This window comes from Eucyclogobius newberryi, unplaced genomic scaffold, assembly GCF_026437365.1.
Source record: "Eucyclogobius newberryi isolate DKJ021-1_F unplaced genomic scaffold, fEucNew1.0.hap1 SCAF_9, whole genome shotgun sequence".
Lineage (NCBI taxonomy): Eukaryota > Metazoa > Chordata > Actinopteri > Gobiiformes > Gobiidae > Eucyclogobius > Eucyclogobius newberryi.
Genome location: NW_027316532.1, coordinates 30,157,443 through 30,174,279, shown reverse-complemented (window position 1 = coordinate 30,174,279; position 16,837 = coordinate 30,157,443). Strand labels below are relative to the sequence as shown.

The 16,837-nt window shown below is 41.1% G+C and overlaps 1 protein-coding gene across 6 annotated transcripts in view; it reads left to right on the top strand.

Annotated features, from left to right (window-relative positions):
* The window catches only part of ttll7 (tubulin tyrosine ligase-like family, member 7), a 72,654-nt gene that overhangs the window by 18,718 nt on the left and 37,099 nt on the right, over positions 1-16,837 (top strand). For all 6 annotated transcript variants that reach the window (XM_072438452.1, XM_072438453.1, XM_072438449.1 and 3 more), the window contains exons 9-10: positions 2,574-2,732; positions 16,339-16,433. In XM_072438452.1, the coding sequence (XP_072294553.1) occupies positions 2,574-2,732; positions 16,339-16,433 (254 nt within the window). The remainder of the gene's footprint in view (positions 1-2,573; positions 2,733-16,338; positions 16,434-16,837) is intronic.

Here is a 16,837-nt window from a genome sequence, read left to right as displayed (position 1 = left end):
GGTTCCAACCACCCACTACAGCACAAGCTGGGGGTGATCAGAACCTTACAACACAGAGCTCAAGGTGTGCCCACCAGCTCAGAGGGCAAGAAGAAAGAGGAAAAACATGTCCGAAATGCCCTCTCAGCCTGTGGTTACCCCGCTTGGGCTCTCAACAGAGTGAAGAGAACCAAGAAGCAGGACAAAAGGGAAACTGAACAGAGAAGGAAGGGTGTTTCTATCCCTTATGTGTCTGGCCTGTCGGAAAAACTGCAGAGAATTTTTAGACAACACGAAGTCCCTGTTTATTTTAAACCAGGAAACACTTTAAGACAAAAACTGGTTCATCCTAAGGACAAATTGCCGACTCAAAAACAGAGCAATGTAGTTTATTCGATCCAATGCAGTGAAGAAAGCTGTAAAGAACGTTACATAGGTGAGACGAAACAGCCTCTACACAAGAGGCTTTTCTTTACAGCACAGAAGAAATACAAGTTCAGGACCTCAGAGTGCCGTCCATCTCCACCTTGAAGCCTCTAATCACTCGTTTGAAGACGGGGAGGTGAAGGTTTTAAGCAGGGAGAAAAGATGGTTTGAAAGAGGAGTTAAGGAAGCTATTTTTGTTAAAAAAGAAAGACCTTCTTTAAACAGAAATGGAGGGCTTAGGTTTAATCTTCCTGTTATTTATAATGGGATTCTGAACCCCTGGAAAGGTAAAGGACATTCAGATGCTAATCAGGTACTCAGGGTGGTTGAGCCAGGGTCTCACTAAGACAAAGAGGACTCTAATAGCCCATTAAGATTCTGAATAGGCTAGCTCGGTAGATACAAGGGGGAGTTTCTGTTGAAACAAACAACTCTTTCTACTTCAGGAAGGCTCCTCCCAATGGGCGGTTGTCTTACCACAGAACAGTATTAATATCGGAGTTCTCGACCTAAATTCTGTTATTGACAATGACTCTTGGATGAGAGTCGAAACGTCTACTTTTTCAAACTGAGTCCAGATGACTACAACTGAAGCTTTTTCTACTAAAGACATGACTAAACTAACATTTTTTACTTGACTATGTTCTGTATGAGTCAGATGGTCTAAGGGCAGCCATGTGGGTGTTCTGTAGTATTTCCAGGACAGCATACAATAAGTTATTCTATACCATGATATATCTTTTATTTAGCAGAAATAGATTTTAATGATAAAAGAAAACAACATTAGTCTTGTGGGTTTATTTTGTGTATACTTTGATACCTGTACCATGTATATCAGGTTTGATTAGATTAGGTTTGGCTGCAAGGAGAGGTGGGAAATATATTGTGAATGTTGTTGAACATGTGTAAATTTTAATAATGAGTTTATTGTTTGTAGAAAAAATAAATGCTACAAAAAGAGCAAAAGGGTATGAGGTGAAATTTTTGCACTTTTGAGATACATTTTACAAATATTTCACATTTGTCGATTGATTATTGTTATCAGGATACTCAAAAGAACAAAACAAACACAATTGTAGCTATTTGAGCCTCGTCATTTCTTTGGTACTGTAGCTAGATAAGGATGGTTTCATGGGGCCGGTTGTCTTGCCCTCATTGCCCCATTCGAGTGGCTGTAGTGGACAGTTGTGTCGTTTTCAGTGACACAATGGCTGAATTTACACTACTAAAACATATTTTATTATGGGTATTATGAGAGGTTTTCACACAAAATGTTAATTGTATAACATTGACGTATCAGTGTAAAATAGCATACTTTTAGAAGTGTTCCAATCCATAAAAGTACACACATCGTATTTTGTGCTTTTTGAAACTGGGGCCCCGGGATAATGGAGAGGAAGGTGGCAGAGAGGACACCGACTGCAGCATGTGATGAGACTCGGGGTAAATTTGGGAGTACAGTGGGAGCAGGTGTTTGTACTGGGCAGCCTTAGGGTCACACTGGGAAATGGATGAACTGGTGGATGGGAGTTCGACAGACAGGCCTGATAGAAAAAAATAAGAAGAAAAAAACAGAAGCGGGGCCATTTGCCTTATCAGTCAGTGGCCAGACTACTATGGCTCTCAGCCGCCTGTACCCAGCGGTCAAACGGGACTGGGCAAACTGCAGGCCTGACGCACTTTGTGAGCGCTCGCTGGTGTGATGTGGGGCAGCTTAGTGTGCGTGTAAATGTCTGTTTGTAGTGACAGGAGGCAGCAGAGACAAAGTGAAAAGTGAAGGTGAAATCTGTTGATAATTTTGGCTAGTTTTGACTTGTTTTTGTGGCTTCTACTAAAGAAAAAGTAAATTCAACAATGTGTGTCCAGTGTTTCCCATTGACAAAGGAGACTCCGGTTGCCCCTATAGTCAAAAACAAGCATATTCAAAAAGTTTTATATTTATTATCATACATAGATGTTACGTAATCTTTTTTTATTTTATTAGTATAGGTAATAAGTGACATATGTATCCATAAAGTGTATTTAAGAATTGCCTGTGCTGCAATAGTCTCAGTATAAACCTGTGGGAGCATTTTTGCTTACATAGTGTATTACAATCAGTGTATTACTATCAGGTTATTATTTCTGATGATTCAGTTTCTCTTTATGTTTCATTTATCATTATTCAGGAGCTTGTGGTGAAAACGCTGATCGTGGCCGAGCCCCACGTGCTGCACGCTTATCGCATGTGTCGCCCCGGACAACCACCAGGGAGCGACAGTGTCTGCTTCGAGGTGCTGGGCTTTGACATCATCCTGGACCGCAAACTCAAACCCTGGCTTTTGGAGGTAAACACATTTTTGTATATGCTGCATTGAGGCATGTGTTTAGATTTGATTAAGTTGTAAAGTAATTGATTCATGTTGAGTCTGCAAAATATTAGTGGGAAAAGGAATAGAAAGACAATCAACCTTGTCAAAAGTTGTAATAAATCTGTTGCCACTTGACAAAGAGGCACAAAATATTGACCAAATACAAAGAACAGTTACAGAGCATTACCTTGATGACTGAGTTATAGTTATGTTTTGAGTATTGCATACATACTATATAAGATAACCCTTTATTGTCCTCTCATGGGGAAATTTCATTGTTGCAACACAGGTAGATACAGAGGTAGATACAGAGGAAAAGAACAGATCACTTTTAGGAAGTTTGAAAAACACTCTCAATAGAAGATCTCTTATAAACAAAAACTCCTATAGACAAAACCTCACAAAACCTCCCCTCCATCCCCAAATAATAAAGATAAAATAAATAAATAAATACCGTTGCATGTGATCACGACAGTAATTGCACATGAATTGCACAGTAATTGCACATGAATCACGACAGTAATTGCACATGCATATGACATATATACAGTACAACAAGCTCAACATTAACGTGGATATATATTTTCCACTTATTCATGATTCATACTCTTTGATCTTTATTAGGTACATATCATATAGCTTTATTGTCATTCAGAGAGAATGCACAGTGAGGAGTCTCTGGGCTGTGCTTCTCGTATGCACCCTCTAAACTTAAGTAATGTACCATTAGACTGAGGGTGAGGCTGGTTGACACTGACAGAATAAAGCATAAACACTGGCGCATTTCACTTACACAGCGCCAGCCTTGATGCACAGAAACATGTGCACAACACCCACGCGGCCATCTCAAGTATGTATTTATGCACCTTTGAAGAAAACGAGGGGAGCGCTCCTATGTACAATCAAGAAAACATTCATACGTGCTTACAATAGTCACGCTCAGCCGCACCAGTGCTACAATTACATGCTTGTGTGCACTCATACACACGCCTACTTATCCGTATGTCTCTGTGGGGGAACAGACCCCTCCCGCTAGTTCAAAGGTACACACATTACACAGAATATAGGTCAGGACAGCAGCATGACTATTAAGATGCCTCCCCCCCAACTCCTCTCTCTCTCAGTCCCCCACATTGTCAGATTTGCTGATTTCAGGTAGTCCACTCCAGGTTTTCTCTGTCACATTCCCCATGTCAAGCAGTCAGTTAAAGCGTGACCTAAATCCTTTAACCCAAAGTGGCTGCGCGCCTTTCCCCCTTTTCCCTCAAATTGACTCAAGGATGGGAAATGCCTCCAGAATAATTGTTTGTTTTTCCCAATCATGCCAACCCAAAATAAATCTAGCATTTTCTTTTTTTTTTTCCTCTCAGAAGAGCCTGATTTGAACAGAAAGTGACTGACATTTAAGAGTTGGCTGGTGTATTTAGAAGAGCAAAAATATTTGAGTTGCTTTTACCTAAAGCGTTTATGCTCACGTGCAGTTAAATATAGTATAGGTCCTAAGACTTATTTTTTATTTTAAATCACCCGTTGACATTTTTACACTTATATACAGTAGATACCATACATTTGTCTTTTGCAGTGAATGACAAAAGGATGCATATTGGTGCTTCTGAATGCTTGCGCTCTGTGGTAGTTTTTTGGGGTATTTTTTAGTTGTGCTTGTGTAAATGTGTACGAGACGTGGCAAACAGCTGTAAATGCAGTTGTTCCACTCCAGTGGTAATGATCCCCCCTGTGCTACTAGCAACACTCTATAACCCTCATCAATTAACAACCCACTCACACAGCCCTGCTTCTCTTTCACGCAACATTTACAGCCACTATCATTTATTTCCCAAAATTCAACTGATTAGTCAGGGGATGGTTACAAGCGCAGACCTCTGTTTCCAATCCACACTGCTCTGAAAATAACTTTTGATACCATTTTATTTCTTTAGCATCCGTTGTTTTCACTGGAGACAAAAGCCCCAGATGCCGTTTTTTTTTCTTTTGTAAAGTTATGTGAATTCAGATGAATCATCAGATAAAACATAAATCAATTATATATGTTTTGACAAGTTCAGGTTGAATTACTTATCAAGTTTTTGTTCTATTCACTTTTTTTTATTTTTTTTTTTATTTTAATATGTTTCAATACATTTGACCTTATTTTGTCTCTCAGTTGTGTAAGAAAATGTATAAAAAGAACACATTATTTACCTACAGATTATTTGCTTGAAACAAGTAAAAATATCTACTTGTGAATCAAGTTAATAGTCAATGAATCAAGGTGTAAAACTAGTGGGGACTTGTCAGTTTGTGTGAATGCATATTTTTTTAACAAATGTAGATATATTTTCGCCGTGTGCTGGCTGCTGAAAACAATACTCCCCGTGGCAAGCCCCGCAGGTTCAAATTAACATTTTCAGTCGATCACTTTGCGTAGTTTTGTGGTAAATTAAATTGGTTTCGTCCTATTTCACTTTTTCCTCCGTTTGTCACCACTGGTCACTCAAACGATGCAAGAGCTGAAGCAGAATCCTATGTGCCAGGTTTGCATTACATTTTTGGACGTTGCCTCTCAAGTTTCCATATTGGTGTCACAGCAAATTATACAATGCCATGCCTCGCTGGGCCTTTACCCAGACCACTGCTCCGGCACCATCGCTCTGTTTTACTCTTTCAAATGTCAGAGTTGGTTGTTGGGCTCGCAAACGTCCCGGCAGGAAATGAATGTTCAACCTGTGTAAACTCTGAGCCAGTCGGATACCAGAAGGTTAGATGGTATCGTATAAAGGAAAGTGTCAAGTGGTATTAGCCCAATTTTTTTTTGTGTGTGCATTTTTCTCTGTCATTTTGAGCATGTGCAGAAGCTCTTAGACTTAGAGATGTTTACAAACATATATATTCTCCCGCAACTTTGGGCTTTAGGCGTGATAAGCCAGAAGAAACGTTTCGCACATGATAAAGAAAGGCACACACAGGCAGACACGCACACGCACGCACGCACACACACACACACACACACACACACACACACACACACACACACACACACACACACACACACACACACACACACACACACACACACACACACACACACACACAGTAGATGTAACATAATTCCACTACTGTTACCTACCATATTTTAAACGAGGGCTAAAATCCATTAAAATTACACAATAGTCATGATTTGATAAATAATAACACCTGATAAAACCTTTATTTTATTTCATATTTTTTAAACTACCAGAAAGTTGTGTCAGTTGTGTGTAAATTGTCCCCTGCAGTTTTGATGACACAGACTGTAATGTGGCTGATGTAAAACTAATAGTTACCTCACAAAACAAAGTAAAAAAACTGCAAAACATTAGAACCTTTTATGCACTTTATGCTTCCTTGAGGATTCACCCCGACAATTTCTCACATTTAGTCCTCTACACAATATAGCCATTTTTAAAGATCACTTTTTGAATTTCAAAGCAAGACACAATGATAATGCAAATACCTGGAAGGGCCAGCGCACACCTGCTAAATAGCTTCTCTCTTGGGTGAAAACAGAGAAGGCAAGAGTGATGCTTCCTAAACTCCAGCAGGTATCAAGCGGATGCTTTGTACCTCCACTAAAGTAAGGAAAGAGGAGTAGGTGCAAAGAGACAGGCTTTTGTGTGATCCTTATCTTAATTCATTTAGGTTTTCAACACAAGTTTTGGCTCCTATTGACATTCAAAACATCAGAGCTACATTTGGGCAGCACACAGACACACACACTTACTCCCATGCTGTAACTCGAGAGTTTCACTTTCATTAAAGTTGGCCAGACGGCATCTGTGTCTTGTATGGGCAAAGGCGTTTCATTCAGCCGTGCTCTTCACTTCACATGCACACAATGTATATATATATATATATATATATATATATATATATAGCAACTTGACAGTGACTTACAGACATTCTCAAACTCCTAATCCTTTTTGGAGAAATTTAAATTGACCCTAAATCAAAGCCACCCCATCTATATTTATGAGTTTTACATTGCATCGCATTTTGCTCTTATAAGCAAGCAAAGATTTACAGTGTTCATACAGACTTCCCCATAATAGAGTATTTAAACCTATTTATTATTCGTTTTTGTTCTTTTTCTCTGTCATTCAAAAGCAAAGCAGGTCAGGAAACCATGCAATTAAACTAAACATTTGTGATTTATAATGTCCAAAGTCATATATCATCATAAATCATAGGGTTGGATCATGGCAGGATATTGCCATCATGACACCTATCCCTCCCTTCGCTCCCTGCCTATATAAGCTCTCTTGACAAATAACCTCAAATGGAGTGAGGGGAAAATGTTTGGTGATTGAGCAGGACAAACGAGAACATAAATACAAAAATTCTCCGACTCTTAACAAGCTGAAATTGAACACCACACAGAGAATGTATTGTTTTCACGTGGTTTTCATTGACTGAATTGGAGGCAGGCGACACTATATGAATTCTTTGTTTCTTTGCTGTCACTCGGACATAAGAAACATATGTTGTAGTAACCACTGTTATTTCTAAACGTATGTGTTTTTGGCCTTGTTTCTTTTATCCTTTCTTCTTTCTTCTTTCCTTATTTCAGGGGTAATGCTGAATAAAGGGTTGTTTGCCTTCAATTTACCAGCATGGTCACTCAAATCAAATGTCTCAAAAGAAGAGATTATAATTATGCACCTTATAAAACGGAGGGATTTGCTCATAGCGATTGAAGAGGCTGTTTTAATTAATAAACAACTTTTCATCAAGATAGTGATTATTGCATGAATATCAAGCATTTTCAACATCCTACTGTCCTTCGCCTTTCATAAATGAAGTGCGTTTACTGCGGTTAACACATTTTGTTGAATTAAAAATAATGATCTGAACTTTATCAGGTTTCCCAAACTGTTTGTATTGTTTGAACCGTGTTGCAGTGTGGCCAGTGCCCGACAGATAATGAGGCATGCATGCTCTAATCTGGTGTAGGTCAACAGTGGCACCAGTTTGTTAGTGTCTGTCTGGACATTTACAACAACAGACCAAGAAGACACAGACGTTGACTTGATCTTTCAGCCTCCCGTTTGCTGGTTTGTCACCCCTCGTCTTCTTCACTTCAGCTCTACAACTTTGGCACAGACAAGGGGCAATTATGTTTTTTTCCCCCCACTATAAGTTTTTCCCTAAGCATGTGCACGTTAAGGGTAAAGATATGTCATAATAATGCATGATTAGGCCTAAACGTATATGACAGATTTCAATTGTAAAATGATTACTCGTTAAATTGTTGATTGCATTTCTTTCCCTCATAAAACAATCACCTTTAATTAAGCGTTACCTCGTTGTGGAAATCACTCAAAAGTTTCTACCTTGGAGGGGATGTTTTTCCTCAGTTGAACCCTAGGTGGCAGGAGTTAGCTGTGAGACGCCTTTTTGAACATGGTAAGAGGTTTATTAAAGAATAATTAGAATGATGTATGGCACTGTCTGTCTCTATCCACATCCATTTTCCCCCAACATGACTATTTCATGGAATAAGTATCAAATTAGGTGCGCACGGGCCTCGTATGTGGGGCAGTTGAAAACGCACCCCAACATTTAGTCATTTATCATCAGGCAAGCATGGCAGCAGTGGAGGGAGCAGGCCTGTGTTCATATGTGATTTTTGGACTGGCATGTGTGTGTGTGTGTGTGAGAGAGAGAGAGTTTGCAGGTCAAATAACATATATTGCATGCATGTTTGCGAGAAGCCTGAAAGGTGCATTTTTCCTACCAAAATGCAGTATTCTGACTCCTATATTTGAATCTTATTGGCATACCAGCACTAGAGTTTCCTATAAAGGTCATGCCTTTGTTCCTCCTGAATAAAATATAAAACATTGTCGGCCTGCTGTGCTGCCTGCAGGTCAGCCATATCATAAAGATTATTGTCCTCTTTTGAGATTGTGAACTTTTAAGTAACAAAACTATTTATAATTATTTTAGCAAGTTTTAACATCTATGTAACTTAAGTGGATGAGAATGTAGTCATTTTACTTTGAATAGAAGAACACATTTACTACTAGGATTACTTCTACTACTATTACTACTAGTGTTACTACTATAATGATAATGAAAACTACTGTTTATAGTACTTACCTCGCTGCGTAGATGCAAACAACACACTTACAGTTATTTTTCTATACGTACAACCCCACATTCTACATGATCATAAAGTTAAAATTACATTGTTGTTTTCAAATGAAAGTCAGTTCACTTAGTTTCACAAAATTCCGCAAGTAGTTGATGTCCAAAAAGGCTCACATTCTATCTTAAGCACACAAAACAAAGTCTGCCCACTTTATCGTCAGACAGGTCAAATGAACTGGTGGCTAATGCTAATCTCTGCCCCTTCTAACTCCCAGGACTTTTACCGGCGTCTCAACCTGGTCAGCTAGAGTTTCCCTGTGCGCGCCGGGACCAGTCAAACCCCGGCCAAAGAACAAAACAGTGATTGATAAGACGACTGAAACAAGAGCATGACTTAACCGGGCGGCCAGCTGTCTGTCTTTCTGTCGCTGGGCTATACTCCTGCCTCTTTCTCTGTCGTCCTCCTCCTCCTCCTCCTCCTCTTCTCTCCCTCCTTCTCTCTTTCCCTCATTGTGTGGCAACAAACAGTCCATTCTGACAGCGGTTGAACTGTGCTGATACCCTTGTGTGTGGGGCAGAATTGGGGGGAGCCCTGTCAAGGCAGTGGTTGTTTACACTCTGCCGGGAATAATAAGAGCGCCTCGTTTTTCTGAAGCGATTAATCACCGGCTGGCCCTTGCGCCGGTCTGACGAGGATCGCAGACACAGGAAAGATGTCGACGAAGCAAAGCAATTTGTTGGTGAAAGAAAGCAGCTGATTGGTGTTGATCCGCGGCAATAGAGCTGTGACTCTGGTGACACAGAGGGCGCGGAGGGAAACTCAACGTGGAATTATGGAAGGACGTTTGGATTGAATAAACTTTAGCTTAATGATTGGACTGGCTTTACCTATTTTGTAAGGTGGAATGATACAAAAAACTGCAATTTGGGTGATGTAAGGACCGTGTTGCTGCGTTTCAGATGACGCTATAGACCAATAATATTCAATACTGATTATTAATATGGTTAAATGTCAGATTTTTGTTGTTGTATAGTGAGTTCTGGGTTCTAATAGAATTCATCAACGTTACCAATTGGGAAAACTGGCTCTGGTCCCCATATGTGGAGCATGACGTCATCACATCGCATCATCTAGAACCTGAAAACCACCAATTGAATGTTTTGATGAATAGTTTTTCCTTTTAACTGCCTGCCTTTTGTTCTCCTGTGTTTAAATATTGCTAAGAATGTTCAGTTGGACGTCATACTTTTGCCACTCGCTCCCATGTGTAACCGTTAAAACCCTGTGCAACCTTGTACCAAATTGCTCGTAGCCACACTTCTGATCAGCCGCGGTAAAACGAATGAGCCGATGAAGACGATAAAGGCATTCTGAATTTCTCATTCCTCACGTTCCTGCTGCCGTTTTGACTGTGTCTTATTTATAGGCTTGGTTGAGGCAGTGCTGCTGACGCTGTATCTATGACAAAAAGAGAACAAACTTTGCAATCTTTTCATCTGATGTTTTTATTGAATGTGTCTTGGAGCGACCGGGAGCTCCCTTTAAAACCCCATCAGAGGGATGCACTTTAGGAAGTCAGGGTTTAACTTACTGAATGCAAAACAGACAGAAAAGGATTATGGGAGGAGTAAGGAGAAAGTCCATGAAAATCATGTGATGCATTCAGATTGACATGATCCTGGTAATTTTACATAAAGCTCTCTGATTCAGTTTTTTTTTTAAATTTAATTTTTTTATGTTGAGCATTTTTTTCTGTATACAACATACAGTATAAAACAAAAGTCAGGATACATATATTGCAGTCTTTCCCACACGTTTATACTGCAAAATCAATCTGATTAATTCATCTTATTTAATAGCATTTTTGAAGCAAAAATATTACTTATTGACTTTACGATTAAAAATCCTGATTACAGATTATGACAATACCACAAGCCTAAATTATTAAAATGTTTTGGTCAGACTATGGATGCAAAAATATGTATGTATAAATATTGGGGGCCACCACAGTTTCCTCTATTCATGGGATACACTGACATTGCCTTGAAGTAAAGAAGGAGTTAGCTGCTGCATTTTGGTAAATTCGGTGTGTTACCGTATGCAAATTGTGTACGCTAATCTATTAAATATTTGATGCGTGATTTTCCACCATTTGCTATATTTGTCGTATGACTGTCCTTAATTGCTCTATTTGAAGTGAACAGAAGTGACCATGAAACTGGGATGCTGTACTGGGTTATGCCACAGATGCAACGCGGAGTGTGAAATGAGAGACCAACAGTGGGTGCCAGTCCTGCCCCGTGACAGCTTGACGCCACAAATCAAAGCAAGAAATGAAGACAAGTAACGAGACAAGCGTCGCCCGGATCACTGCCACTCACGCTGTTACCTATAGGCTACTGCTGCTCTCTGAAGCCACTCTCTCCACCGGGCTGTCAAAACCAGAGAGCGTTCTAAATGAAAACAGACCTTTCGCCTCCGTTCCTTTGTAAGCCCTTTTTCAGGCGGTAAGGTATAGGTTGAAGTCCCCCGTCTGGCACACAGGGATGTATTGTGCGTTTCAATGTAGTGAGTGAAAGAGCAGGGAGAGATCTGTGTGTTTTCTATCACCTCACTCCAGCTCCTTCTGATAAATGGACGCCCTGGACATAAAACACATACATTGCTGGATGCACTCAAAGCAATGGGCACATTCAGTCTATAGATGATGGCCTGGTGATTCTTCTCTCCTGTGCTGGCTGGTTACCTAGAGCCAAAACACAGTCATTCCAGAGATACAGATACAGTATTGCACTGCTATAGTGATGTGTTCTAATGCGCAATTTATTCCCAATATACTTCAATAGATTAATACAGTTTAAAAAAAAATAAATCCCATTGGTCATGTGATTTGTGTTGATCCACTCTGGTCTCTGGTCTAAGTTACCATGTTCACAGATACTGGAGTTTGGTTGTGATGTTAATAAACCTTGTCTAGTGCTAGAGTGCCCTCTCGCTCTGAAATACTGTACAGGGGGCTATTGTGTTGGGATTAGTAATGGTTGTTTAGAATCTTTTGGGACACTGTTCCATTCTCCTAAATGGGTTTCTTACTCTGCTTTCACTACTTTTCACCACTATTTCTGATTGGCCAACAATAAAATCTATAAATTACGTTAAAAGTTCCCATTGGCTCAGTGTTGGCTTCGTAAACACACTGTCGACATATGATTGGCTGTGGTGCTGCATGTGCGTGTCTTAGCTCTACTGTATCCAACTGGATACAGGATAGTGGGACAGGAATGTGCAAAACGCACACAGACACTGACTTTAAGCACATAAAGACTTATTAACACAGTTTACTACGGTTTTATCAGTTATCATTTCACATTTTGGCATGAAAGTGTATTCACAGAAAGTGTATTCAACAGAAAATGTATATTGTGTTTTGAATTTGACTACTACTATTGCTTATTTTATATGGCCTATTATATTTTTACTTCAAGGAAATGAATGAGAAGATTTTTTTTAATAACACCTATTATTTTTACCATGATCTATGTCTCTGAATTATAAATCCATAACAAGATTTGATATCAGATAAAGTCAGCCTTTTTTTCTCTTTGTATAAAGACAGGACCTGAAACTATTATCGTGTTTTAACCATAATTTAAGAGAGAAAATCCTACAAGGCTTTAATTGTGATATTTATGTACATACCATACGCACGGGTCCCTTGATTACATTGCTAATCTGTTAACGCCTTTGAGCAGTAAACCCTGCATGTATTCAGTCACGCTGATTCAATCTGTGCATCTTTATTAAAACAGTTTAAACTCCAGTAACATCACAGAGAGCCTCCTCACATATTCTTTCTATATGCAAGGAAAGCAGGAGATGGCATAACCTGAAAATAATTACTGGATTTATCTCAGCCATCAGGGTTTATCAGTACGAGGCGGTCTTTAGATTTGAAGTTGCATCACTGGGGAAATATTAGAATAACCTGTGCATTCCCAATACCTCAACATTTACAAGTCCTTTTGTTGTCAGCACAAAGTAACATTCTCACCTACCGAAAGACATGGGGAGCGGTAACAAAGAACAGAAACTCAGAAACAATTGATTTGTTGTGTCAGGTGTAATAATGGGTATTTGAATGCCTTGCACCTAGGTGGAAGTGGTTGTGTTTAAGAAAAGCTACTCCTTATATTTTTCCCTTGGTGATAGATGCTTTTTGTAGCTTAAATCACAGGTGGCTTACTCTGTTCCCACTCTTTTTGAATGTGGTGTAGTGTGGAGTGTATGTGGCGGTGCTCTGCTGGATAATTTGCAGATACCTACAAAGAGATTGCTGGTGTGGATGGGGTCGGGGTGTTGGCATACGCAAACCGGGTTCAAAGACGTCACCGCCTGCTTAAACGTACTTCACAGGAATTCCTTAAGGCTGACTATTACTCCTACCACCTCTAGCACTCCTTTTACTGCTGAACTTAAAAGTTTTTTCGTAGATTGCTGTGCTGAGAGACAACCTTGGCAGAAGATCGTTGAACCTACTGACTCAAAAGCCTGCAGTTTGATCATAGCTTCCACCAGTGCATATGTCATTGTGTCCTTGGGCAAGACACTCACGTGCCTCCAAAATCTGTTTACACTGATGTATGTTTAAGCAAGGCAAGTTTATTATTTGTAGAGCACAATTTGTACACAAGGCAATTCAAAGTGGTTCACACAACAGGAAAAAATGTATTCAAATCACAAAGACCTGACAGAAATCATTAAACAGTTTAAGACATGAAAGAGAAAAGTGCAAAGAGAATAATTTCAGTCACATGCACAGCTAAACACAACTGTTTTTAGCTGGATTTGAACATTGTCAGAGTAGAACCCTGTCTCACATCTTCAAGAAGACTGTTCCAGATTTTAGCTGCATAAAACTGAAACGCAGATTCCCCATGTTTAATCCTGACTCTGGCACCAGCAGGAGGCCGGTCCATGTTTAGTCCTGACTCTGGCACCAGCAGGAGGCCGGTCCATGTTTAGTCCTGACTCTAGCAGCAGCAGGAGGCCAGTCCATGTTTAGTCCTGACTCTAGCAGCAGCAGGAGGCCGGTCCATGTTTAGTCCTGACTCTGGGCACCAGCAGGAGGCCAGTCCATGTTTAGTCCTGACTCTGGCACCAGCAGGAGGCCGGTCCATGTTTAGTCCTGACTCTGGCACCAGCAGGAGGCCGGTCCATGTTTAGTCCTGACTCTGGCACCAGCAGGAGGCCGGTCCATGTTTAGTCCTGACTCTGGCAGCAGCAGGAGGCCGGTCCATGTTTAGTCCTGACTCTGGGCACCTGCAGGAGGCCAGTACATGTTTAGTCCTGACTCTGGCACCAGCAGGAGGCCGGTCCATGTTTAGTCCTGACTCTAGGCAGCAGCAGGAGGCCGGTCCATGTTTAGTCCTGACTCTGGGCACCAGCAGGAGGCCGGTCCATGTTTAGTCCTGACTCTGGGCACCAGCAGGAGGCCAGTCCATGTTTAGTCCTGACTCTGGGCACCAGCAGGAGGCCGGTCCATGTTTAGGCCTGACTCTGGCAGCAGCAGGAGGCCGGTCCATGTTTAGTCCTGACTCTGGCAGCAGCAGGAGGCTGGTCCATGTTTAGTCCTGACTCTGGGCACCAGCAGGAGGCCGGTCCATGTTTAGTCCTGACTCTGGGCAGCAGCAGGAGGCCGGTCCATGTTTAGTCCTGACTCTGGGCACCAGCAGGAGGCCGGTCCATGTTTAGTCCTGACTCTGGGCACCAGCAGGAGGCCGGTCCATGTTTAGTCCTGACTCTGGGCACCAGCAGGAGGCCGGTCCATGTTTAGGCCTGACTCTGGCAGCAGCAGGAGGCCGGTCCATGTTTAGTCCTGACTCTGGCAGCAGCAGGAGGCCGGTCCATGTTTAGTCCTGACTCTGGCACCAGCAGGAGGCCGGTCCATGTTTAGTCCTGACTCTAGCAGCAGCAGGAGACCGGTCCATGTTTAGTCCTGACTCTGGCACCAGCAGGAGGCCGGTCCATGTTTAGTCCTGACTCTGGGCACCTGCAGGAGGCCGGTCCATGTTTAGTCCTGACTCTGGCAGCAGCAGGAGGCTGGTCCATGTTTAGTCCTGACTCTGGGCACCAGCAGGAGGCCGGTCCATGTTTAGTCCTGACTCTGGGCAGCAGCAGGAGGCCGGTCCATGTTTAGTCCTGACTCTGGGCACCAGCAGGAGGCCGGTCCATGTTTAGTCCTGACTCTGGCACCTGCAGGAGGCCGGTCCATGTTTAGTCCTGACTCTGGGCACCAGCAGGAGGCCGGTCCCTGAGGTCCTCCGAGTCCGAGATGGTTGATATGGCACTAACATGCCCAAGATGTACTTTGGTACTAGGCCATGGAGAGACTTGTACACAAGCAGAGCTGCTTTAAAGTCTATTCTCTGAGCCACAGGAGCCAGTGCAGAGACCTGAGAACAGGACTAATGTGATCGTACTTCCTGGTTCTGGTCAGGACCCGAGCAGCAGCGTTCTGGATGTACTGCAGCTGTTTTACAGCTCGTTTGGAGAGGCCAGTGAGCAGCCGTTACAGTAGTCTAATCTACTGGAGACAAACGCATGGATAAGTCTCTCCAAGTCTCTAAGGGGTTTAGACACTATACTTTTGATTTGGCAATGTTTTTTAGATGGTAAAAAGCTGCTGATGTTATTGATTTGACGTGGCTGTTTAAATTCAAGTCTGAGTCCATTATCATCCCCAGATTTCTAACTTGATTTGTAAGTTTTTGAGCGAGACTCCGGAGGTGACCACTAACACTTTCTCTTTGTTGATCTTAATCTTTATTTTTATATTATCTGTCAAGGTCAATTTTGTTAAATGGGACCATATAGCATGTTTTTAGTACTACTTAACAAGGATTGCTACTACTACTGCTGCTTCTTCTACTAATACAGTTTTAAAAGTCAGTTTATGCTCATGTTTATTCAAAAAGTAGGTCATTGTTTTGAAATATTTTATAATCTTTCTATAAAATCTATGTACTTGCTTGTAAAGGTGGGAGATGTGTAAAATAAATACAAAATAAATTGCAGTTTGTTTTGGGGATATGCACAATTTTAATATTGTCTATATCTTCTATATTCTATATAATAATACAAAATAACTTCAAAAAGAGACAGACATGTCTAGTGTAATCCTCTATACAAGGTTATAAAGCTGACCTTTTGTAGTATAATTTTCTGGTCCATGAATGTTTTATACAATACTACTATTCAGCACTGTCAATACTATTATTGAGATACTCGAAATTGAGAAATTTGTATTCATCACAAATGTATAAAAGATATACATTGTTGTCAATAGCACGTTCCTCTACTTGCTTGCTACTTACTTTGTTTCCCCTGAAAGGCAGCCCTTAAAAGAATACTAACGTATCGCTAAAATGTCTTCTTGCATTCTCATCCGGACAGATCAATCGTGCCCCAAGCTTCGGCACAGATCAGAGGATTGATTACGACGTGAAGAGGGGGGTTCTGCTCAACGCTCTCCAGCTCCTCAACATCAGGTATACCGTCCTCTGTGTTCTCTCTCTCTGCTCTGACGCATAGGCACGAACACAGTTTCCAACCGGGAGCCCATTAAGAATCCAGTTCAGAAGCAAGAGCAGCTCACATGGTTTTATTTTAAAGGCCTGTGAATGTTTAAAGACTCCAATCGATTCCATTATTTTTTCGCTTTCTCAACCGGCTTCAATACTACAGAATTAATTTGATGCAACGCAATTTGGCCTTTTATCTTGCTTTAGTTTCTACCAAAGTCGTGAAAATTTTGTCTGTAAAAAAAGAACGGGGAAAAAAAAAACGTGATTGGGTTATTTTTTGGTCCAAAACTCTGTCCTTGTAAATATGCGCCGGTGTTGCTGCGCTGAATACAAAGGCGGATAATGGCTGAGGTACAAAGCCCTGTCTC